Below are 26,835 nucleotides of genomic sequence, written 5' to 3' on the forward strand. Positions count from 1 at the left end.
ATGTTTGAGTAAAATTACAGACCAGAAGACGACAAAGTTCAAAAACACTCCCAGTGTTCATCATCATACAAGCAGACCAACTGAAAATTTACTGTCTTTGTTCATCTCTAGATTTTTCACAGGCTTCTCAATGCTTAATCAAGTTATTTTTCATTTGCTTTCAAGCCAACTAAGTTGAATAATCTTTCAGCAAGACGTTTACTATAAGATAAAATGTCATGTGTCATCTCAAAGTTCCATAATTTATATGTAATTTCCTCATTTCCTAAAAAAGAAAAAAACTCCACTCCCAGAGATGGTGCGGAAGGGCAGAGGTTTTGTTGCCCTGCAGGAATAGTATTACTATCAGTGGCCACTGCTCCTAGGTTTTGAGGACTTCATCAGAGCAGGTGCCGTGAGGTGGGTTTGTTCACCTTCTATTTATTCTCATCCAAATGTGATCAATACATTTGTTCTTTATAGCTTTTCTTACAAACAAAGGGATTAATGTTTATGAATAATTACTGTGTACTGCATGTTTTACATGAACTCTTCTCTTTCAATTTACAAGATAGGGACTATTATGCCCATTTTACAGATGAGGACCTGAGGCTCAGACATTTTAAATAAGTTTTTTTTTTTTTAATTTTTTATTACAGATGTTTCTCCTTTTTTACTCCATTGACACCCTCCTCCCCATCCTCCCTCACACCATCCCCAGCTTTGTTGTCCATGTCCGTTGATTATGCATACATGCATATAAGTTCTGTGGTTTATCTCTTCCCAACCCCTCTTCTGAGGGTGTCAGTCTGTGCCGTACTTCCATGTTGCTGGATCTACGGCATTCCTCAGATTGTTATGTTCATTATATTCCATATAAAAGTGAGATCATGTGGTATTCGTCTTTTTCTGCTTGGCTTGTTTTACTTAGGATAATACTTTCCTGGTCCCTCCATGTCGTCTCAAAGGATTAGAGATCTTTCTTTCTTACAGCTGCATAGTACTTCATTGCGTATATGTACCACTGCTTTTTTATCCATTCGTCTACTGATGTACACTTGGGCTGTTTCCAGATCTTAGCTATTGTAAATAGTGCTGCTATGAACATGGGGGTACATATATTCTTCCTGATTGGTGTTTCAGGTTTCTTAGGGTATATTCCTAGAAGCAGGATCACTGGGTCAAATGGAAATTCAATTTTTAATTTTTTGAGGTGACACCATATTGTTTTCCATAGTGGCAGCACCAGTCTGCATTCCCACCAGCAGTGGACTAGAGTCCCCTTTTCTCCACACCCTCGCCAACACTTGTTGTTTGATGATTTGTTGATGGCAGCCATTCTGACAGGTGTGAGGTGATACCTCATTGTTGTTTTAATTTGCATCTCTCTGATGATTAGTGATGTTGAGCATTTCTTCACATGTCTCTTGGCCATTTGTATGTCCTGTTTGGAGAGGTGTCTATTCAGCTCCTCTGCCCATTTTTTAATTGGGTTCTTTGTCTTTCTTTTGTTGAGTTGTATGAGCACTCTATATATATTGGAAATTAACCCCTTATCTGATATATTAGATAATGATGTTCTCCCATACAGTGGGATGCCTTTCCGTTTGATGATTGTTTCTTTTGCTGTGCAGAAGCTTTTAAGTTTGATTTAGTCCCATGTGTTCATATTTTTCTTTGTTTCTGTTGCCTTAGGTGATGTATCAGTGAAAATTCTGCTGCATATGATGTCCGAAATTTTGATGCCTACATTTTCTTCTAGAATTTTTATGGATTCACGGGTCACATTTAAGTCCTTTATCCACTTTGAGTTTATTTTTGTGTAGGGTGTAAGTTGATGATCTAGTTTCACTTTTTTTGCATGTAGCTGTCCAATTTTCCCAACACCATTTATTAAAGGGGCTGTCCTTACTCCACTGTATGCTCTTGCCACCTTTGTCAAATATTAATTGAGCATAATGTTTTGGGTCCATTTCTGGGTTTTCTGTTCTGTTTCACTGGTCTATATGCCTGTTCTTGTGCCAGTACCAGGCTGTTTTGATTATAGTCGCTTTGTAGTATAACTTGATATCTGGTATTGTGATCCCACCTACTTTGTCTTTCTTTTTCAAAATTGCTGTGGCTATTCAGGGACATTTTTGGTTCCATATGAACTTTAGAAGTATTTGTTCTAGTTCTGTAAAATATGCCACTGGTATTTTGATGGGGATTGCATTGAATCTATAGATTGCGTTGGGTAGTATTGACATTTTAATGATGTTAATTCTTCCAATCCATGAACAAGGTATGTGCTTCCACTTTTTTACATCTTCCTCTATTTCTTTTTTCAATGACCTGTAGTTTTCTGCAAATAGGTCCTTTACTTCTTTGGTTAAGTTTATTCCTAGGTATCTTAACTTTTTGCCATGATGGTAAATGGGATTGGTTTTTCAGTTTCTCTTTCTGTGAGTTCATCATTGGTGTATATGAATGCCATCGATTTCTTGATGTTAATTTTGTATCCTGCTACTTTGCCAAATTCATTTCTTAAGTCTAGTAGATTTTTTATGGAGTCTTTAGGGTTTTCTATGTATAATATCATGTCATCTTCAAATAATGACAGTTTCACTTCCTTCTTTTGAATTTGGATCCCTTTTATTTTTTCCTCATGTCTGATTGCTGTGGCTAAGTCTTCCAGTACTATGTTAAATAAGAGTGGTGAAAGTGGACATCCCTGTCTCGTTCCTGTTCTTAATGGAAATGTTTTTAGTTTCTGCCCATTGAGTATGATATTGGCTATAGGTCTTTCATATATGGCCTTTATTTTGTCGAGATATGATCCCTCTATTCCCATATTGTTAAGCGCTTTTATCAGGAATGGATGCTGGATTTTGTTGAATGCTTTTTCAGCGTCTATTGAAAAGATCATGTGGTTTTCATTTTTCATTTTGTTTATGTGGTGTATCACATTTATTCATTTGCAAATATTGTACCAGCCTTGCTTCCCTGGAATGAATCCCACTTGGTCATGGTGAATAATTTTTTTGATGTATTGCTGGATTTGATTTGCTAGTATTTTGTTCAGGATTTTGGCATCTATGTTCATCAGGGATATTGGCCTGTAGTTTTCTTTCTTTGTACTGTCTTTTTCTGGTTTTGGAATTAGAAGTATGCTGGCCTCATAGAACGAGTTTGGAAGTCTTCCTTCTTCTTAAATTTTTTGCAATAGTTTGAGGAGAATGGGAGTTAGTTCTTTTGTAATGTTCAGTAAAACTCCCCCGTGAAGCCATCTGGGACAGGGCTTTTGTTTGCTGAGAGAGTCTTGATTACCTCTTCAATTTCCCTAGTTGTTATTGGTCTGTTCAAGTTTTCTATCTCTTCCCGGTCCAGTTTTGGGAGACTGTGTGTTTCTAGAAATTTGGCCATTTCACTTAGATTGTCGAATTTGTTGCCATATAGTTGTTCATAGTAGCTGTTAACGATCTTTTGTATTTCTGTGGTGTCAGTTGTTACTTCTCCTCTTTCATTTCTGATTTTGTGTATTTGGGTTCTCTCTCTTTGTTTCTTGATGAGTCTAGCTAAGGGTCCATCAATCTTGTTTATCTTTTTGAAAAATTAGCTCTTTGTTTCATTGATCTTTTGAATTGTTGTTTTTGTTTGTTTGTTTTTTTGTTCTCTATGTCATTTATTTCTGCTCTGATCTTTACTATTTCCTTCCTTCTACTTGCTCTGGGGTTTTCTTTTTGTTTGCTTTCTAATTCTTTAAGTTGTGATGTTAGACAGTCAATTAGGAATTTTTCTTGTTTCTTGAGGTAGGTCTGTAGTGCTATGAATATCTCTCTCAGAACTGCTTTTGCTGCATCCCATAGTGTGTTGTTGTATCTTCATTTTCATTGGTTTCCAGGAAGTATTTAATTTCTCCCTTGATTTCCTCAGTAACCCATTCATTGTTTAATAACATGCTATTTAGCCTCCATGTGTTCAAATGTCTTTGCATATTCTTGTTGCAATTGATTTCTTGTTTCGTGCCATTGTGATCTAAGAAGATGCTTGATATGATTTCAGTCTTCTTGAACTTGTAGAGATTTAGTTTGTGTCCTATCATGTGGTCTATCTTTGAGAATATCCCATGTGCACTTGAGAAGAATGTGAATTCTGTAGTTTTGGGGTGTAATTCTCTGTAGATATCTATTAAATTCTTTTGGCCTAGTGCTTCATTTAGAGTCTCTGTTTCCTTGCTAATTTTTTGTCTAGAGGATTTATCCAGTGCTGTCAACAGGGTGTTGAAGTCCCCTGCTATGATTGTATTGCTATCGATTTCTCCTTAGAAGTCCTCCAGAAGATTTTTAATATATTTTGGTGTTCCTATATTGGGTGCATATATGCTTATCAAGGTTATATCTTCCTGTTGGATAGATCCTTTCAATATTATGTAGTGGCTTTCTTTGTCTCTAGTTATGGCCTTGATTTTGAAATCTGTTTTATCAGATATGAGTATTGCTACCCCAGCTTTTTTTTTTTTTTTTTACTTTCCGTTTGCTTGGAACAATTTTTTTCCATCCCTTCACTTTCAACCTATGTGAGTCTTTTGTTGTGAGGTGGGTCTCTTGCAAACAACATATAGATGAGTCATGCTTTCTTATCCAATCAGCTACTCTGTGTCTTTTTATGGGAGCATTCAGTCCATTTACATTTAAGGTGATTATTGATATGTACTTGTTTATTGCCATTTTTGTTTAGTGTAGTTATATTTTTCTTCCTATTTCTTCTACTAATTACAGTAATCCTTTTAACATTTCTTGAAGTGCTGGTTTGGTGCTGTAGTGTTTCTTGTGAAAAGTCAGCTGAGAGCCTTATGGGGTTCCCTTTGTAGGTAACCTGTTGCTTATCTCTTGCTGCTTTTAGGATTCTCTCTTTGTCTTTCATTTTTGGCATTTTAATTACTATGTGTCTTGGTGTGGGCCTGTTTGGGTTCTTCTTACTTGGGGCTCTCTGTGCTTCTTGAACTGGAATGCTTCTTCCTTCACCAAGTTAGGAAAGTTTTCTGTCACTATTTCTTTAAATATATTCTCTAACCTTTGCCCATTTTCTTCCTTTTTGGGGACTCCTATGATGCAAATGTTATTACGTTTCCAGTTGTCCAGCAGTTCTCTTAAGCTGTCTTCATGTTTTTTAAGTGTTTTATGATTTTGGTTTTCTGATTGGTTGATTTTTTCTACCCTGTCTTCTAATTCACTAATCCGGTCCTCGGCTTCCTCTACTCTGCTTTTTAGACCTTCCAATGCGTTTTTCATTTCTGATATGTTATTTTTTATCTCTTCTTGGTGGTTTTTAATTTCCAATTGGCTTATTTTCAGCATCTCTATGTCCTTACTCATGCTGTTGAGCTTACTCAAGATCATGGCTCTGAATTCTAGCTCTGTTAACTTGCCTAACTGCTTCACATTGATCTCATCTTCGATGGAGGTCTCTTGTTCTTTCATTTGGCTTCTGTTTCTGTGTTTCACCATTTTGGCTATCACAGTGGGCTTTGGAGCCTGTCAAGTTTTCCCTGTGGGTGTTGGTGTTCTGCTGTTTGTGGCTCCCTCTCCTGCGTTTAGATGAGTGAGGGAGGACCCACGTTAAACACCACTGACAAGTCTTACTTTCCTGGTTAAAGTTGCCAGCCCAGGAAAGGTACTGTTATCCTCTAGCTTTTTGCCTGGAAGCTAGCAGTCAAGGTTACTTGAAGAGTTTTGGGTTGTAAATTGATTGAAAAACTCCCTCAGGTGCTCAGCATAAGGGGATTTCCCGAGGGTGGGGCAGACGAAGGTTGTTAATGAGCCTCAATTAGCATTTCAATGGCCCACAGGGTGGGGTTGGATCTCTGAGGGAGGGGCTACTGCCTCTCCCCAGAGCCCTGGGAAGGAGCAATATGGCCACCGTCCTTCGTGGCTGCAACACAGCTAACGCTCTGAGTGCCCATCAAATCTCGAGTGTCCCCACACAGTTCCAGTCCAGTCTGCCCTCCCTCTGCCAGAGCCCAAGGTGAGTGGCTGTGGCTTTTTAGCCTCTGTCCTGGCTCTGCGCTGTGGAGCCACTTGGGAGTGTAACCCAAAGGTGCTGCTCCCAGCTAAGACCGCTGTTGAGCTGCCAACCATGGGCTTCCAGCCCCCATCTCGTGCCTTTGCAATCCTACCAGGATCAAGTCAGTGTTCCTGGTTATATGGTCCTCACAAGCTGCTTTTCTATTGCTTTTTCCCATCCATTTGTCTGTGTTATAGTTGTAATTCCAGTTTGCTTCTGGGAGACGGTCTGTGTAGCTTCCATTCACTCCAGCACCATTTTGGATCTTTCTAAATAACTTCTAAGAGTCCGACTAGGCAGTGATAGAATCAGTGTTTGAACCTGAGATGATACACCCCACTGCTTACATAGTGTCAAACATGAGCTATTTGGAGAAGCAGTGAACAGCCAAGCCCACAGAGGAAAACTGTGTTAAGATAGAGTTGAAAATAGTAATATTAAAGGAGGTAATAAACATGTGAATATGACATATTGGCAATACTTACGAAGTTAAATAATAATTAGCTTCATATTATGCACCCATAAGATTAATGAAAGTCTTCCATTACTACTTTCATTTTTTTAAAGCATGACTTCAGTAACCGTAAGATTTAAAATACTTAAAAAATTGACTATACGTGAATCATTTTCAGCTGGTGTCATTTATGGAATGGGGATGCCAAAGCTTATTAAATCAATCTGCACGGCTTTGACCTACAAAGTCAGAGGCAAATGGAAAAACAAATAGAGCAATAGATTCTGCCTCCAAGCCAGCATCCCTAGTGTGATGTTGGTTCGTTCGCCTGTACCTTTCTCGACCACACTTTCATCTTCACTGTAGGATAAGACTCAGGTTTTAAACAGACTGAACGGCACCCACTGCTCTGCGGACGGTGCTCTCGGTGGCAGCAGTCATGGTGATAATGAGCGTGATGATGGCTGATAATGAATCTAGATAATTGAGGTCCTCAAGTTAATTATTCAGAAACAAATTAACTAGGCTGTCTGGCACCACGGCCCATAACTGCTAGTAATTGTTCCACCCTCAGTTTCTTCTCATTCTGCCAACCTGGCCTTTGGTCTGGCTTCCCCAGCTGTGCTCCCAGAGGCCAGGCAGCCAAACCCCTTGGCGCCATGCCACACTGCCTCTCCCGAGACCAGCGCCAAACTTGTCTGCTCATTGGCTACCTCAGGATTCCTCCAGAGGTGGAATATCAGGAAATATCAGACAGGCGCAGCAACTAAGTGGAAGGAAATGTCCACCAAAAATTCTGAAACTGTCCTGGCCGGTTTTGCTCAGCGGTTAAAGCGTCAGCCCGCGGACCAGAGAGTCCTGGGTTCGGTTCCTGATAAGGGCACGTACCTGGGTTGCAGTTTGTCCCCGGCCCTGGTTGGGGTCGTGTGAGTGGTGACCAGTCAATATGTCTCTTTCACGTCAATGTTTCTCTCTCTCTCTCTTACCCCCTCTCTCCCTCCCACTCTATCTGAAGATAAATGCAAAAATGTCCTTGGGAGAGGATTAAAAAAAAATTCTGAAACCAAGTGTCTTAATAGCTCAAGGGAAGTTGAAGTCAGTTTTTCTGATCATCCGCTATATGCAAAGCACTGGTTTCTATCCTTACCCTCCATTCCACACACCCAGCAACATGAAGGAATACTTTTTCTTTTCTGAACACACTTCTTTGCTTGGTGAACTTACATTAATCCCTAAATTTCAGGTGGCAAAAAATAAAACAGCAGCAGCAATAACTTAGATGAAAGAGATTATTGGGGAAGGACACAATGGCTGAGTGTTTAGAAAATATTCTTCAAATTGTTTTATTAAATATTGAACTGATATGAAGGAATATATATATCACATGTCAACATACCAAGAATGATGACATAATAAACATCTGAGTGCCCTTCATTAAGCTTACAGAACAAAACAGTCAGAACTTTTGAACCCCCTGAGGGTGATTTTCGGGGAGCATCTCCTTTCCATCCCAGCCCTCACCCAGAGAGAACTATAGTCCTGGACTTTGTGTTCATCATTCCTCTTGCTCTTCTTACGAGTCTGTCACGTTGGAACCCTTAAAAAGCATGTTGTTTACTTCCAAATGTCTGAAAACTTTATATAAATAGAATCATACCATTTGAATTGTTCTGCAACTCACTTTTCTCACCAAACATGATGTTCCTATGATTCATATGTGACTAGCCGAGGCTCATTTTCTCTCGTGTGGTATGCCGTTATATGAATATACAGCTGTGTACTCATCCAGTCTCCTGCTAATAGACATTTGTATTATTTCCAGTTCTTTTTCCACCTACAATGCTGCTATAATACTTTTTGTTGATGTCTCCTTGTACATGTACAAACACTTGTTAGGATATACACCTAACTTGGGGATGGTTGGTTCAAAAGGATGCAGTTCCACTGTACCACGTAATGCCATTGTGTTCCAGAGCAGCTACAGATGTGCCACCACCTACAGCCTTGCTAGAGTTTTAATCCTCATCGATTCAGAGGGTAGTGTGCTTTCAATTCCCATGGCTCAGATTAGTAATAAGACTGAACCTATTTCTCTAGTCATTTCTGCCAAGTGCCTGTTCAAGAATATGGCCCATTTTTCTACTGGATTGTTTGTCTTTTTCTTATTGATTTGTAGAAATTCTTTATAAAAGTCTATATTTGCCCTTGGTCTGTTTACTGAGTGCAAATAGCTTCTCCCAGTTTGTTACCTGGGTTTTCATTTTCTTTACAATGTCTTTTATGTTCTTAATTTTAATATGTTCTAAGGTAGCAAGTTTTTAAACATTCTGAAATCCCTTCCAACTCCAAGTTCAAAAGGATAAGCTCCTATACTGTTTTCTTAATATTTTTTAGGTCTATCTTTCACAATTAAGTCTTTAATCATCTGAACTTGACTTTGACTGTGTTATGAAGTAGGCACCCAACTTATTTTTATGTATGAGTAACCAATTGCCCCTGTACGTTGTATTGGATAATTTATCCTTTCCCCGGTTATCTAAAGTACACATGTATTGTATTATATATTAGGTTTCTGCCCTGGCCGGTTTGGCTCAGTGGTTAGAGCATCGGCCTGCGGTCCCGAGAGACCCGGGTTCAGTTCCCGCTAAGGGCATGTACCTCGGTTGCAGTTTGTCCCCAGCCCTGGTTGGGTTGTGTGGGTGGCAACCACTCGATGTGTCCCTTTCACATCGATGTTTCTCTCTCTCTCTCTCCCTCCCACTCTATCTGAACAAAATATCAAAAAAAAATGTCCTCGGGTGAGGATAAAAAATATATATTAGGTTTCTATATATGCATGAATATGTTTCTGGATCTCTATTTTGGTCAATTTTGTCTACCTCAGACAAACACCAGACTTGAGCTTATACATTTTTGGTTTTTTTAATCCTCACCTGAAGATATTTTTCCATTTATCTTCAGACAGAGTGGGAGGGAGGGAAAGACAGGAAGAGAGAGGGAAAGAGAGAGAGAAACATCAATGTAAGAGAGACACATTGACTGGTTGCCTCCCGCACAACTCCAACCAGGGCCAGGGATGAACTGCAACCAAGGTACGTGCCCATAGCTGGAATCAAACCCATGACTCTTTTGTCCACGGGCGGATGCTCTAACCGCTGAGCCAAACTGGCCAAGGTGACTTATACACTTTAACATTACAATACATCTTGGTATCTGATAGGACAAGTCACCACTTGTTCTTTTGTAATCAGGAGTATACTTGCTATCCTTAAATGTTTGTACTTTCATACAAATTTTAGAATCAATGTGTCAAGACAACTTCCCTAAAAACTCTTGATAATTTTTATTGGAATTTTATTAATCTATCAATTAATTGTGATAAATTTGCATCCTGTCACCAAGTGTTGCTCTGAATGAATATGATTGATCTTTACATTGATTTGTCTTCCTTCATATCTCCCATTAAAGTTTTATAATTTCTCCACAGAGAATTTATACATAGTTCATTAGGTATTCCTAAATACCTTCTTTTTATAAGGTATTTAAATTACATTTTCTACTTTTGCAGGTATATGGGAAGGCAAATGGTATATCAACTTTTTGTTTCAACTGTGCTAAATTTTATTATTAATTCTAATAATTTATTTGTAGATTCTTTGTATTTTCTTCACAATTATATTACTGGTGAATAATACACATTTGTATATTTTTTACCAGTAAATACACCATATACCATTCATTTGTTTTCCTTGCTTTATTATACTAGCTAGTAAATCATGAGTAAACAGGTAATAGTGAACACCTTTGCTTTGTTCCTGTTCATAAGGTAGATTCTTTAAACAATTCATCATTAAGTATGAACTTTAAGTATTTTCTCTATACTATTTATCACAGAAAGAATGTTTTTATTTCTAATTTGGTTAGAGTTTTTTTCATGAACAGATGTGAAATGTTATCAAATATGTTTCTCTCCATCTATTACATATCCTATGATAGCAGCCCTTTAAAATATTTATGTAATACATTACATTAATAAATAATCAAAAGATGACAACATCATATTCCTGAGATAGCCCCAACTTAATCATAATGTATTTTCACTTTTATATATTGCTAGATTTGGTGAACTAACTTGTTTTTAAAATTTTTGCATTTATGTTTATGAGTAAAATTGGTCTGAAGTTTTCTTTTTTGTCTGATTTGGTTTTGGTACCAAATTTTGCTAACCTAATCATAGATTGAGTTACATTTCACCTTGTCCTACCCTCTGGAATGATTTGTATAATATAGTTAAAATTCACCTATAAATAACAAAGTCTGGTATTTTTATTATGAGGATATTTTAAATTTGTGAATGAATTGGTTAATGATTTATCACTATTTTTATTTTCTAGTTACTTTTGAATCAGTTTTAGTTAGCTATATATTTTCATATATTTATGAAAATTTACTATATACTGGGTGTCCCAAAAAATGTACACACACTTTGAATAATTATAAAGGCAGAGTTTATTAAAATAAATTTTATTTTCAAAGTGTAATAAATCTGTGTGTATATACATTTTTTAAGACATCCTGTGTTTTGGTAAATTATATAACAAAGTTTTTAAATGTCCTGCTATAGTTAGGTTTAATATCTTCTATTATCTTTATAATCTATTCTGTATCTGTGCTTATGTGTTTTAAATTCCTGATAAATGTTTGGGCTTTCTCTATGTTTTTTTTTTTTTTTTATTTGTTTTTTTGTTTTTTTTTGTTGTTGTTGTTTTTTTTTATTATTTATTTTTTTGTTACAGATATTTTACCTTTTTACCCCATTGGCACCCCCCACCCCACCACCCCCCCTCCACCCTGTCCCCGGCTTAGTTGTCCATGTCCATTGGTCATGCATACATGCATATAAGTTCTGTGGTTTATCTCTTCCCACCCCCCCACCCCCCATCCCCTCTTCTGAGGGATGTCAGTCTGTGCCCTACTTCCATATGTCTGGGTCTACTGTATTCCTCAGACTGTTATGTTCATTATATTCCGTATATAAGTGAGATCATGTGGTATTTGTCTTTTTCTGCTTGGCTTCTTTCACTTAGGATAATACTTTCCAGGTCCCTCCATGTCGTCTCAAAAGATAAGAGATCCTTCTTTCTTACCGCTGCATAGTATTCCATTGTGTATATGTACCACAGCTTTTTGATCCATTCGTCTACTGGTGGACACTTGGGCTGTTTCCAGATCTTAGCTATTGTAAATAGTGCTGCTATGAACATGGGGGTACATATATTCTTCCTGATTGGTGTTTCAGGCTTCCTAGGGTATATTCCCAGCAGTGGGATCACTGGGTCAAATGGAAGTTCAATTTTTAATTTTTTGAGGTAGCACCATATTGTTTTCCATAGCGGCTGCACCAGTCTGCATTCCCACCAGCAGTGGATTAGAGTCCCCTTTTCTCCACACCCTCGCCAACACTTGTTGTTTGATGATTTGTTGATGGCGGCCATTCTGACAGGTGTGAGGTGATACCTCATTGTTGTTTTAATTTGCATCTCTCTGATGATTAGTGATGTTGAGCATTTCTTCATATGTCTCTTGGCCATTTGTATGTCCTGTTTGGAGAGGTGTCTATTCAGCTCCTCTGCCCATTTTTTAATTGGGTTCTTTGTCTTCCTTTTGTGGAGTTGTATGAGCACTCTGTATATATTGGAAATTAACCCCTTATCTGATACATCATTGGCAATGATGTTCTCCCATACAGTGGGTTGCCTTTCCATTTTGATGATTGTTTCTTTTGCTGTGCAGAAGCTTTTTAGTTTGATGTAGTCCCATGTGTTCATATTTTTCTTTATTTCTGTTGCCTTAGGTGATGTATCAGTGAAAATTCTGCTCCGTATGATGTCCGAAATTTTGTTGCCTACATTTTCTTCTAGAATTTTTATGGATTCACGGGTCACATTTAAGTCTTTTATCCATTTTGAGTTTATTTTTGTGTATGGTGTAAGTTGATGGTCTAGTTTCATTTTTTTGCATGTAGCTGTCCAATTTTCCCAACACCATTTATTAAATAGGCTGTCTTTACTCCACTGTATGCTCTTGCCACCTTTGTCAAATATTAATTGAGCGTATTGCCTTGGGTCCATTTCTGGGTTTTCAGTTCTGTTCCACTGGTCTATATGCCTGTTCTTGTGCCAGTACCAGGCTGTTTTGGTTACAGTCGCTTTGTAGTATATCCTGATATCTGGTATTGTGATCCCTCCAACTTTGTTCTTCTTTTTCAAGATTGCTGTGGCTATTCGGGGTCTTTTTTGGTTCCATATGAACTTTTGAAGTATTCGTTCTAGTTCTATGAAATATGTCGTTGGTATTTTGATGGGGATTGCATTGAATCTATAGATTGCTTTGGGTAGTATGGACATTTTAATTATGTTAATTCTTCCAATCCATGAACAGGGTATGTGCTTCCACTTCTTTATATCTTCCTCTATTTCTTTTTTCAATGACCTGTAGTTTTCTGCAAATAGGTCCTTTACTTCTTTGGTTAAGTTTATTCCTAGGTATCGTAATTTTTTTGGAGCGATGGTAAATGGGATTGTTTTTTCAGTTTCTCTTTCTGTGAGTTCATCATTGATGTACAAGAATGCCGTCGATTTCTTGACGTTAATTTTGTATCCTGCTACTTTGCCAAATTCATTTATTAAGTCTAATAGATTTTTGATGGACTCTTTAGGGTTTTCTATGTACAATATCATGTCATCTGCAAATAATGACAGTTTCACTTCCTCCTTTCCAATTTGGATCCCTTTTATTTTTTCTTCATGTCTGATTGCTGTGGCTAAGACTTCCAGTACAATGTTAAATAAGAGTGGCGAAAGTGGACATCCCTGTCTTGTTCCTGTCTTAATGGAAATGTTTTTAGTTTCTGTCCATTGAGTATGATGTCGGCTGTAGGTCTTTCATATATGGCCTTTATTATGTCGAGATATGATCCCTCTATTCCTACATTGCTGAGCGTTTTTATCAGAAATGGATGCTGGATTTTGTCGAATGCTTTTTCAGCATCTATTGATATGATCATGTGGTTTTTATTCTTCATTTTGTTTATGTGGTGTATCACGTTTATTGATTTGCGAATATTGTACCAGCCTTGCATCCCTGGAATGAATCCCACTTGGTCGTGGTGAATAATTTTTTTGATGTATTTCTGGATCCGATTTGCTAGTATTTTGTTCAGGATTTTGGCGTCTATGTTCATCAGGGATATTGGCCTGTAGTTTTCTTTCTTCGTAGTGTCTTTTTCTGGTTTTGGAATTAGAATTATGCTGGCCTCATAGAATGTGGTTGGAAGTCTTCCTTCTTCTTGAATTTTTTGAAATAGTTTGAGGAGAATGGGTGTTAGTTCTTTTTTGAATGTTCGGTAAAACTCCCCTGTGAAACCATCTGGGCCTGGGCTTTTGTTTGCTGGGAGAGTCTTGATTACCTCTTCAATTTCCTTAGTTGTTATTGGTCTGTTCAAGTTTTCTATCTCTTCCGGGAATAGTTTTGGGAGACTGTGTGTTTCTAGAAATTTGTCCATTTCGCTGAGATTGTCGAATTTGTTGCCATATAGTTGTTCATAGTACTTGTTAACGATCTTTTGTATTTCCGTGGTGTTGGTTGTTACTTCTCTTTCATTTCTGATTTTGTGTATTTGGGTTCTCTCTCTTTATTTCTTGGTGAGTCTAGCTAAGGGTCCATCTATCTTGTTTATCTTTTCGAAAAACCAGCTCTTTGTTTCATTGATCCTTTGAATTGTTTTTTTGGTCTCTATGTCATTTATTTCTGCTCTGATCTTTACTATTTCCTTCCTTCTACTTGCTCTGGGGTTTTCTTTTTGTTTGCTTTCTAATTCTTTAAGCTGTGAGGTTAGACAGTCAATTAGAAATTTTTCTTGTTTTTTGAGGTAGGCCTGTAGTGCTATGAACTTCCCTCTCAGAACTGCTTTTGCTGCATCCCATAGATTTTGTGTTGTTGTGTGTTCATTTTCATTGGTTTCCAGGAAGTTTTTAATTTCTTCCTTGATCTCCTCGGTGACCCATTCATTGTTTAATAACATGCTATTTAGCCTCCATGTGTTGAAATGTCTTTGCATGTTCTTGTTGCAATTGATTTCTAGTTTCATGCCATTGTGATCTGAGAAGATGCTTGATATAATTTCAATCTTCTTGAACTTGTAGAGATTTAGTTTGTGTCCTATCATGTGGTCTATCTTTGAGAATGTTCCATGTGCACTTGAGAAGAATGTGTATTCTGTAGTTTTGGGGTGTAATTCTCTGTAGATATCTATTAAATCCATTTGGTCTAGTGCTTCATTTAGAGTCTCTGTTTCCTTGCTAATTTTTTGCCTAGAGGATCTATCCAGTGCTGTCAACGGGGTGTTGAAGTCCCCTGCTATGATTGTATTGTTGTCGATTTCTCCTTGGAAGTCCTCCAGAAGATTTTTAATATATTTTGGTGCTCCTATATTGGGTGCATATATGTTTATCAGGGTTATATCTTCCTGTTGGATAGATCCTTTCAATATTATGTAGTGGCCGTCTTTGTCTCTAGTTATGGTCTTCATTTTGAAATCTATTTTATCAGATATGAGAATTGCTACCCCAGCTTTTTTTTGCTTTCCATTTGCTTGGAAAATTTTTTTCCATCCCTTCACTTTCAACTGATGTGAGTCTTTTGTTGAGAGGTGGGTCTCTTGTAAACAACATATAGATGAGTCATGCTTTCTTATCCAATCAGCTACTCTGTGTCTCTTTATGGGAGCATTCAATCCATTTACGTTTAAGGTGATTATTGATATGTACTTATTTATTGCCATTTTTGTTTAGTGTGGTTCTATTTTTCTTCCCATTTCTACTGCTAATTACAGCAGTCCTTTTAACATATCTTGCAGTGCTGGTTTGGTGCTAATGTATACCCTTAGCCTTTTTTTGTCTGGGAAGCTCTTTATTTGATCTTCTATTTTGAATGATAGCCTTGCTGGGTAGAGTAGTCTTGGATTCAGATTCTTGTTTTTCATGACTTTGATTACTTCATGCCATTCTCTTCTGGCCTGTAGTGTTTCTTGTGAGAAGTCAGCTGAGAGCCTTATGGGGTTCCCTTTGTAGGTAACCTGTTGCTTATCTCTTGCTGCTTTTAGGATTCTCTCTTTGTCTTTAATTTGTGGCATTTTAATTACTATGTGTCTTGGTGTGGGCCTGTTTGGGTTCTTCTTACTTGGGACTCTCTGTGCTTCTTGAACTTGAATGCCTTCTTCCTTCACCAAATTAGGGAAGTTTTCTGTCACTATTTTTTTGAATATATTCTCTATCCCTTGCTCCTTTTCTTCTTCTTCGGGGACTCCTATGATGCGAATATTATTACGTTTCCAGTTGTCCCATAGTTCTCTTAAGCTGTCTTCCTGTTTTTTAATAGTTTTTTCCTTTTGTTTTTCTGATTGGTTGACTTTTTCTACCCTGTCTTCTAATTCACTGATCCGGTCCTCAGCTTCCCCTACTCTGCTTTTTAAACCTTCCAATGTGTTTTTCATTTCGGATATGTCATTTTTTATCTCTTCTTGTTGGTTTTTCATTTCCATTTGGCTTATTTTCAGTGTCTCTATGTCCTTACTCATGCTGTTCAGCTTCCTCAAGATCATGGCTCTGAATTCTAGCTCTGTTAACATGCCTAATTGCTCCACATTGATCTCATCTTCGGTGGAGGTGCCTTGCTCTTTCATTTGGCTTCTGTTTCTGTGTTTCACCATTTTAGCTATCACTGTGGGCTTTGGAGCCTGTCAAGTTCTCCCTGTGGATGTTGGTGTTCTGCTGTTTGTGGCTCCCTCTCCTGTGTTTAGATGAGCGAGGGAGGACCCGCGTTGAACACCACTGTCAAGTCTTACTTTCCTGGTTAAAGTTGCCAGCCCAGGAAACGTACTGTTATCCTCTAGCTTTTTGCCTGGAGGCTAGCAATCTAGGTTAACTGATCAGTTTTGGGTTGTCAGTTGATTGAAAAACTCCCTCTGGTGCTCAGCCAAGGGGCTTTCAGGAGGGTGGGGCAGATGCTGGTTATTAGTGAGCCTCAATTAGCACTTCAATGGCCCACAGGGTGGGGTTGGATCTCCGAGGGAGGGGCTGCTGCCTCTCTCAGAGCCCTGGGAAGGAGCAATGTGGCCACCGTCCTGAGTGGCTGCACTCAGCCAAAGCTCTGAGCGCCCTCCAAACCCCGAGTGTCCCGACACAGTTCCAGTCCAGTCCGCCCTCCCTCCGCCGGAGCCCAAGGTGAGTGGCTGTGGCTGTTTCAGCCTCTGTCCCGGCTGCGCTGCGGGGCCGCCTGGGAGTGTAACCCGAGGGCGCCGCTTACAGCTGAGGCCGCTGCCGAGCTGCCGACCGTGGGCTCCAAGCCCCGTCTCGCGCCTTCGCAAGCCTACCGGGATGGAGTCAGTGTCCCTCGTTGTATGGTCCTCCAAGCTGCTTTTCTGTTGGTTTTTCCCGTCGATTTGTCTGTGTTATAGTTGTAATTCCAGTTTGGTTCTGGGAGACGGTCTGTGTAGCTCCGTTCACTCCGCCGCCATTTTTCGGTCTCTCGCTTTCTCTATGTTTTTATTGATCAGTCTTGTCAGAGGTTTGTCTATTTCATTAGTCTTTAAAGAAAAATAACCTTTGAATTTATTGATTTCCTAATATAGTTTATCTTCTATTCTATTTATTTCTGCTCATGTTTCTTATTGCCATTCTCACAGTTTATTTTAACTCCCTAAGTTGGATGCCTAGCACATTAATTCCCCAGCTTTCTTCTTATCTAGCATGAACATTTATGAGTATATGTTTCCATTTATGTATCGCTTTGGTTGCATGCCAGCAGCTGCTCTACAGTGTCTCTTATCACTCAGTTCTAAATACATCCTAACTTACCATGTTTTAGTCTATGATCCATAAGATTTTCAGAGCTATATTTTTATTTCCAGATATAGAGTCACTCTATTCACTTTTTAAAATTTATTTCTACCATTGTTGCACCAGAGGCAAATAATGTGGTCAATATAAAGGTGGTGCCCTGGCCGGTTTGGCTTAGAGGTTAGAGTGTCAGCCTGCGGTCCAGAGAGACGCGGGTTCGGTTCCCGCTAAGGGCACGTACCTCGGTTACAGTTTGTCCCCAGCCCTGGTTGGTCATGCGGGTGGCAACCACTCGATGTGTCCCTTTCACGTCAATGTTTCTCTCTCTCTCTCCCTCCCACTCTATCTGAACAAAAAATAAAAAAATGTCCTCGGGTGAGGATAAAAAATATATATACATATATATGTATATATGTATATATATGTATATATATTTATATACATATATGTACATATATACATACACACAGGTGGTACTCCTCAAAGCTTCTTTAGATTATAAGGATAGCCTGACGTATGTGAATAATTCATATAATTTTCTGATTTATTTTCTATTTTTCACTAAAGACCATTGTGAAATTTAATATGCTAATAGATTAGGTAAAAATAAATAAGAAATAGAAATCAAGATATCATTGGGAAATTGTGTGATCTGGTAAGCCTAAGACAAGACTAAAAAGAATTAACTCCTATTTTTGTTTCCATAATTTTGGTCTCACCCATAGTCTCTTATCCATAAAATAATACTACAAGTCTTCCTCAACAATTAATAATATTAGGTTCATGAATAAAAACCCTAGGAAACTTAGCTTTTAAAAAAAATCAAACATCTTAAAATATTGCTGAAAAAATATATTCATAAGAATATACTTTATAATTGAATGTATTTTTAAAATACAGATTTAAAATATTTATAAGAAAAATGTGCTAGCATTAATTTACTATAATTAAAACAATACTCCTTAAAATAAGTCTTTATTAAATCTGTAAATGTGACAAGGTAAACAAATTATTCATTTAGCAAAGAGATCCTTCAATAAATTGGTGAATCGACTCATTTTGGTGAATTAGCCATTCAATAACTGATCCTTTGGCAGATCGACCCCCAACATATTGACCTGCTCTCTCCTATACTCCTCTCTAACCAGTCTCATTGCAGTCCACGTAATCACTGGTATCTCACCCAGCTCCCTCAGGACATGTCTTCTTCACTATATATCCCCATATGCTCCAAAAGGATTTGGGCGAAATGTTCCCTATATATGTAGAAAAGACTATACATATCTACTATTATTGTCAACATGGGTAAATGTTGGTTTGTATCCACCATACTGATTCATGCTTCCCCAAGATCCATGAAGCCAAGACTGCCCCATCAGAGCTTAAACATACTACTTTGCCAGCACATGCCAAGGCTAGACCTGCTTCATGCTTATAAATCCAATTTCCTGCCTTATACTTATTGTTGGACAGCCCCCATATTCAAAACTGAATTTGTAGTCATGCCCCAGACTCATTCTTCCTCCTGAGATCTCAACTTTAGTGAACTATTCTGGCCTTCATTCCCTTACGTCTCCCAAACCCTCTTCTAAGTAGATTCACAGAATAGATACAAACCCCTCATGACCTACTACCTATTCAAAGTCACCTGCCCCGTTTTCTCATCCCAGTAATATGAAAATGCTTGTAGTTTCTGACAGTCATCATGCAGCTGCAAATCTTCATCCCTTTGTTCATATAATTCCTTCTTCCTAAAGTACTCTTGGCTCCCTGTCTCATTGGTTAACTCTGATTCAATGCTGAAGATTCTGTTGAAGCCATTACTCCTCAGGGAGCTTCCATAACCTCAGTACTTGTCCCTCAGGCTGGGGAAATGACTCCTCTTCTGTACTTACCCTGTGAATAGTTCCATCATTGAATTCACTACCCTATGTTAATTTATTTTCCTTGTCTGTCTTCCTACTGGTTAGGGGCCATATCCCCAATATCTAGAGGTTACCAGCCCTCGAGATAAATTTGTGGGTTTAAACTGAACTCTTTGTGTTCTCAAGTCATTCATTCATTCCTCGATTTATTCATTTCTTTAATAATAACTTGTTGATGAATTTTATGAATTTCACCCCCACTCACCCACTTTTGCTGAGCTGAGTAATACCCCAATTTCCCAGATGTATTTGGCCTGTGTGGAAACCAATCATTTTCTCGCTTTGCAACCCATTCCAGAGCATATGAAGAGCATTTGTTAGCCATTTTCAAATTGTGACTTGTAAATTACGCATTTGAATCATTTTTATATGCTCTTGTTCTGGTGACATTCCTGACTGATTGCACTTCATTGTGTTGTGGGCATAAACTGACATAAGTGATGCCGTGTGACAGCCCAACACTGGAACTGGGGGATCGCCGCGCCCTCCTTGCTGGCTGCCATCTGCAGAAAATGCAAGTCTCAGTGGCAGCCATCAGAATTAAATACACTTTGATAAACAATAATCGCAAAGGGACATCAGATTATTATTTCACAGCAGGTCTTTGAAGTCAGATTCAGCCTGTCCTTGTTTCAGAAGTCTGCCTGCTCAAGGGCTTTAGCTGCTGTGGGCACTGATTTTCTTTTTCTTTTTCTTTTTTTTTTCATTCCAGTTCATAAAGGGTCAAGTTTCAAGAACTTTGATATAAACCCTACATTTTCCAAAGAAAATCTCAGAAAACAATGGGGAATCTTGGAGAGTGGGAGGTGGCCAGCTTGTCCGGGGGCAGTGGGCTTGGGAACCTGAGAATAATGAAGGGGACCGTCTCTCGGTGCTTCTAGCAAAGAGGATAATGAACAGCCAGAGTGAGGGGGAGGCAGCCAGGAAGGATGTAGCCATGAAAAGATGAGGAACAAAGGCCTCTCTCTGATTCTCCTCTCCTATGGGCCCATTCCTCCAGGAAACAGTAAGGTTTGTATAAAAGATCTCTTAAAGAGAATGTTAAAATAAGAGTAAGCTAGCCCTGGCCAATTTGGTTCAGCGGTTAGAGTGTCAGCTCACAGACCAAAGAATTGTGAGTTTGATTCCGGTCAAGGGCACATACCTCGGTTGCACTTCAGTCCCTGGCCCTGGTCAGGTCGCGTGGGAGGCAACCAATCAATGTATCTCTCTCGCATCAGTGTTTCTCTCTCTCTCTCTCTCTCTCTCTCTCTCTCTCTCTCTCTCTCTCCCTCCCTCCTACTCTATATGAGGATAAATGGAAAAATATCCTCTGGTAAGGATTAAAAAATAAGAATAGTAGCAAGCTCATTGGTTAATTTCATATCTAATAACCAGATTAATAAATAGGATACCCTAAAACCTTTTGGAAATATATTCATATCTCTATCAGGAATCAAAATATTTAACAGCCAGCCCAAAATGTACCAGCTAATCAGAACAGATGCCTGCCATAAACATCAGTAAGCCTATTCTGGAGCACAACATTAAATGAATATTCACACATTTGAATATACACACAACTTCATGAATACCAGACATATCTTCCCTCCCCTGCCAAGTTCCATACTGAATCTACTCTGGTTTCTTTTTTAAGCAACAAGAATGACTAGTGATAAAAATGTTTTAAAAAATCTGAAGTTATTTTTGTGTATATTGTTTTATTGCCTGAAGATAAAAAAAAAAAGACGTAAGAGTTTCTTTCTCCATTTTTAGCCTTCTATTTGTCCTTCTCTCCCTTCCCAGGCCCTGAAGATCAGCAACTCCCGCTCCTTCAATTCAGCCTCCCTTCTCAAAATAGAAACTAAACGCGATCCCATGCTGCTCCCTGGTCACCTGCCTCCCTTCCTATCCTCACGTCTCTCTCCAAGCATCCAGTATCCCCAGCAATTTGTTTCTTTCCTGCCTTTTCCTCCAGATCTTGTTTCAGATCCAGTCTTCTACTCATGAGTTTTTTACATTATTTATTTTTGCCATTCTTCCCTTTGAAGGTTCTTTAGAGAATAGTAATTTTAGGATGTTCTGAGGCTCATGTCATAGAGCCAAAGCTCTCACCCCATTTTCCAATGGGAACATTTATTAAATACCTTATGTCAGTTATTCTCCTGGAAATTTTACTTATGCATCTCATTTAATCATTACAATGCAGTGGGCATATCATTTCCATTTTGCAGGAACCTGAGAATCAGAGAGGGTGAGGGACCTGTCATTGATCACACAGCTAGTACGCCGTGAAATCAAATTTCGAACTCCGGACATCATTTGACTCCAATCTCATGTTCTTTCATACACAGTGTTGCTGCTGTAAAATAAATGACAAAAATAATAACAACAACTATCCAAAGTTATAGAGCCTTGCCTTGGTTTAACATTTTTCTAAACTTACTCAAGCGTTTACACATAAAAGAAAAGAAGGCTGAGCCACCACTCCCGTCTCAACAGAGCCCTAAGCGACCCTGTGCTTGAGGAAAACATTAAGCAAAATAACTTCTGTCTATTACCACTAAAAGGAAATAAGGTGTTGAGTTGACAGGTTCCCAATGTATGTTACCGTTTATTTGAATTAATGTTCCATTATGTATTCAGAGAGTATAAAAAGATCAGTGATGATCAGCTGGGGGTTAAGTGGAAAAAGGAACAAACTCAAAGCATTATGTTAAGGGCTGCGAGGAGTGTTTCTTTAGATTCGGAGAGAAGAAATAAATATTTTCAGGTAAACATGGGCCCCAAGTACAGAAGAAAGACTTGGTTTTTTTTTGGTTTTTTTTAAGGAAGAATTCCTGTTATAAATTATAATAATTTATATTTTTAAAACCTCAGGGTAATTTTTATTGTTGTTTTGAATATGTTCCTGAGATTGGTTTTTTTTAATCAAATTGTCTATATTTTATCAGCAGGTCATCAAATAATACAGTTGTTCCATGAGAAAAGAGAAGAGGGTTTGGGCCACTTGTTTCTGCTCAGCGTTGGGTGTGTGTGTGTGTGTGTGTGTGTGTGTGTGGCGGGAGGCAATGGGCACAGGCTGGGATCTAACTGCACTCAGGCAGGTTTGGAGGGGACTCCTCTCGGTCTCCCTGCCCCAGGAAAGCATGGACAGTGACTTATCCTGTCTCTGGGGATGTGATGATTAACTGTGAATCTCATATAACACTCTATTATTTTCAACCTCAGAAACATTTACCAAAAAATCAGGGACCATGACCTCTTGGACAAAAGAAAAACTGTCACAGCACTGAAAGCAGGAGAGGACCGGGCCATTCTCCTGGGACTGACCATGATGGTGTGCTCCATCATGATGTACTTTCTGCTGGGAATCACACTCCTGCGCTCTTACATGCAGAGGTAAGACCGCCGGCTGGCTGGGACACTGCCTTTGTCTCTCCATCTCCCTCCTCCCCGGAGATTATCAACCTCAGGTCCTCTTCCTCTCCTTCTTTCTTAATAAGAACTTCGAGCAGTGCCTGGCACATACTATTTTTCAGTAATGTTATTTAATATTAATGCTAAAAGAGCTCTATGTGTAAACTGCCTACTATGTGCCAGGGACTTGCCATACACTACTTGTTTAATTCTCATAACTATTTTACAAGGTAAGGATGAATATACTCATTATAAAAATGGCAAAACTGAAGCTCAAGGTAGAAAGACTTTGCCCAGTGTCACACAGCTCTAGCATATGGCAGAGCCAAGATGCAAACCCACATCCCACTAATTCCAGGGACTCTGTTCCTGCCTCTTCACCCCCCCTGTTCATTCTCCACCCTCCTTCCTTTCCACCCCACCCCAGCCCTCCATCACCCCACACGTCAGTGGTTCTCAGCTGTACATTGAAACTTCCTGAGAAGCTTTGCTAAATACTGGTGCTCATTCCCCACCACCATCATCCCAGAGGTCAGATTTAGTTGGTCTGGAGTGGGAACCAGTCATCAGTATCTTTTACATTTCCCCAGAAGATTCTAATATGCTATCAAGGCTGAGAAACACGGCTATGCAGCAACTTGAAAAAAATTACAGATTTTGAACTCTTTTCATTTTCATATTTCCCGTGGCTTACTGACTAGACAGGCAGGGAATTGAATCCTGAGATTTCCCCCGTGTTCCCCCCGAGGAAGCCAGAGCATCTCCAGCTAACTGCCCGTAAGTTGGACAGCTGAGCACAGGAGAACTCAGCGTGGCTCGAACAGGGAAAGACGGTGGTTCAGCTTCAAGAGGTGGGAGCCTTTAAAGTGAAAGATGGAGGCTTCGCTCCAAAAAAGAATTAAGCCATTTTGTGGCATTCAGTTCTCCACCTAAATTAATACTTTCACTTAGAAGCAAACTCTAGCGGAAATAGAGCAAATTCTCGAAAACTAAGGCACCGCCGTCCCCGTTGTGGCCGCTCTGCTCTGTTTCCTGGGCGCCTTCAGCTGTCTCCCTCCCAGGGAAGGTGCTGATGCCTCAGGCCTCGACGGTCTCTGGTTTCGAAACCTCCTTCAGATCCTCAGTCCTGCTTAGAACCATCTAAGACTTTTTCTTCCTTGGATAAGCAAACCCCGACCATTCATGTCCTAGGAAAATACAATTTGCCACACCAGAGGGGGCCGGGCTACTATGCTGCCACTGGCATAAACCTGAGCATGAAAAGCTGGGCCCGCCAAGGCGTGCTGAGCCGAGAGAAGGGGTACGAATCTGCAAAGAAAACATGCCGCCTTCTGTTCACTCTGCTAATCGGCTTATGCCCAGAAGTAAACTCTTGAATGCTGGTGTGTTCCTTCCTAGTCACAATGTTACCTTTGATCATAGAATTATAAATATTTTAGAATGAAAAGCTGGCCAGTGAGCAGCTGGAAGTGGTTTTTTTCTTTCTTTCTGAGAGGTCCCAGGGCATGGACATGAAGCCAGTAGTCAGCATATATTATGTCCTGCGCGTGGGAGGCAGCACGGCACCGTGGAACCAGCCTGGGCCTTGGAGCAATTGGGGTTGGGTAAATCACAGCTTCCATCACTTACGAGCTGTGTGTCCCTATGTTACTTGATTTCTCCGACCCTCAGTTCACTCACCTTTAAAGGGAATTAATACCCAACATATAGGGGAACTGGGAGAAGAAGAGAGAATAATGTATATAAAGCACCAGTTGGGGTGAAGCAGGATACCCAAGTGGTTGCTCTTGGTGTGATCAAAGGGTGGAGCTATCTTTTTTCCCTTATTCGAAAGACCTTAAGAAATATATTCTTTTTTTTTTTTATCCTCACCCAAGGATATTTTTCCATTTTTTGTACAGATAGAGTGGGAGGGAGAGAGAGGAAGAGAGAGAGAGAAACATTGATGTGAAGGGACACATCAAGTGGCTGCCACCCGCACGACCAACCAAGGCCGGGAACAAACTGCAACCGAAGTATGTGCCCTTAGCGGGAACTGAACCCAGGTCTCTCCGGACCGCAGGCCAACGCTCTAACCGCTGAGCCAAACCGGCCAGGGCAGAAATATATTCTTATCCCTCCACCTGCCAAGCTGGACCTCAAGCCCCTCCACCCCTTTGTCATCTCCCCTCCTCTTCTCCCTTATACCTTCTGTGCTACAAACCGGCAGGCATTGCAGAGGTGAGGACAGGCGTGGCAGACAGCTGCTTACAGGTAGAAATACAGCTGAGTGCAGGTGGTGGTATAATAAGATGTTTTACGCTTATCAGTGAATTGAGGTAGGAAAAAAATAACTTATTCAAGCATTGGAAAATAGTATCCTATGACCAATGGCTGTCATTGAAAGAGTCCTCAGGTGCCAGGTGAAGTTATCTGCGTTTGTCTTACGGTTTGCCTGAAGCTGCCCTAGTCAAAGGTATAAACTTTAGGTTGTGTTATAGATTTGGAAGAGATTCTTAGGCTAAGGACAAATGATCCCCTCTAAGTGTGGCTTCCTGCTGTTGGCTCTTTGGACCTGTGTTTCCTTCACCGTCTGCAGCGTGTGGACCGAGGAGTCTCAGTGCACCTTGCTCAACGCGTCCATCACGGAAACATTTAATTGCTCCTTCAGCTGCGGCCCAGACTGCTGGAAACTCTCTCAGTACCCCTGCCTGCAGGTGTACGTGAACCTGACTTCTTCGGGGGAAAAGCTCCTTCTCTACCACACGGAGGAGACGATGAAAATCAATCAGAAGGTAGGCCGCCCGCGGAGCTCCCCACCCAGCTGGCCCTCTGAAGTTCCCCTGTGCCCGCGTCTCAAAGGAAAACACCACCAGAGAGGGGGCCCTGACGCTCTATAAACACAACTCTCTCTTTGACTCTGGCCTGGGACACGTTTCTTTTCTGTGCTAGTTGGGGACAAATCATTCCCCCACTCTGTGGTAGAGCAGATTTACCCTTTACTTGCGTTTTGAAGAGTAAAGCTCATACCCTTATTTATACACAGGTGGACTGAGTCTATAAAAGCAAATGTAGAGCTTAAACAGAGTCGTACAAGCCAAAGAACAGGTATTGCCTATACCTGGGGGCGAAGCTGTATTTTGCTTTTCCATGGTCATTGTCACTTAGTCCCGTGGTCTTGGGGATGTAAATTAACTTCTCTGACCTTCAGCTTCCTCTTCTCTGGAAAAGTAAAAGCAATGGCCATCTTTCAAGATCATTGTGAGGATTCAAGCAGAGAATGTAAGGTGCTGAGCAGAGCATGGTACCTGGCACAGGGGAGACCTTCAACCCACAGTCACATACATATTATATCCTGTGTGTCTTTTTTTTTTTTTTTAATCCTCACCGGAGGACATTTTTCCATTTTTTGTTCAGGTAGAGTGGGAGGGAGAGAGAGGAACAGAGAGAGAGAGAGAAACATCGATGTGAAAGGAACACATCGAGTGGCTGCCACCAACACAACCGACCAGGGCCGGGGACACACTGCAACCGAGGTACGCGCCCTTAGCGGGAACCGAACCCGGGTCTCTCAGGACCGCAGGCCAACGCTCTAACCGCTGAGCCAAACCGGCCGGGGCTATCCTGTGTGTCTTTATGTCTTTCTCCATATATATTCTGTCCACGGAGGCTGAATTTTCCAGCTCACCTCATGGGTCCGCAACAAATATGTATTGTACTGAAGCTGCACATAAAATTTGCACTTATAAGGTCTGGGATGACCAGTAAAGTGCCAGCAGAACAACCATTATCGGTTAAATATATTTAGTTTTGAATTTACCATAGCAGTTCAGATGGCCAGAGTACTCTCATATGCCAGGCCACAACAGGAGGCCACTCCAATAGCACACCTGGCCCTCACTGCCCAGACGCAGCCCTCATGAACTCTAGCCTTTCTGCCAAAACCTTTCCACAATTATAAGTACAATTATCAGTACTTAAATAACATAGATGTATGTATTGAAAAAATGCAGTAGCACTGAAGTTTGATACTGCAACATAGGCTTTATTTTGTGGTAAATGGACACAAGTAAGGAAACCTACATTTTGTTTTCACTGCAGTAAGTTAAAAGAACTCTCGAAAAGATCTCTGAGGACTCAATGTAATGAATATTTC

General features: G+C 39.9%; 1 protein-coding gene across 1 annotated transcript in view; it reads left to right on the top strand.

Moving 5' to 3' along the window:
• Positions 1 to 26,835, top strand: part of KCNMB2 (potassium calcium-activated channel subfamily M regulatory beta subunit 2) — a 250,601-nt gene that overhangs the window by 210,168 nt on the left and 13,598 nt on the right. Inside the window, exons 3-4 of the mRNA XM_036243209.1 lie at positions 22,512 to 22,682; positions 25,279 to 25,474. Coding sequence (XP_036099102.1) covers positions 22,512 to 22,682; positions 25,279 to 25,474 — 367 coding nt within the window. The remainder of the gene's footprint in view (positions 1 to 22,511; positions 22,683 to 25,278; positions 25,475 to 26,835) is intronic.

Source organism: Molossus molossus, unplaced genomic scaffold, assembly GCF_014108415.1.
Source record: "Molossus molossus isolate mMolMol1 unplaced genomic scaffold, mMolMol1.p scaffold_m16_p_5, whole genome shotgun sequence".
Classification (NCBI taxonomy): domain Eukaryota; kingdom Metazoa; phylum Chordata; class Mammalia; order Chiroptera; family Molossidae; genus Molossus; species Molossus molossus.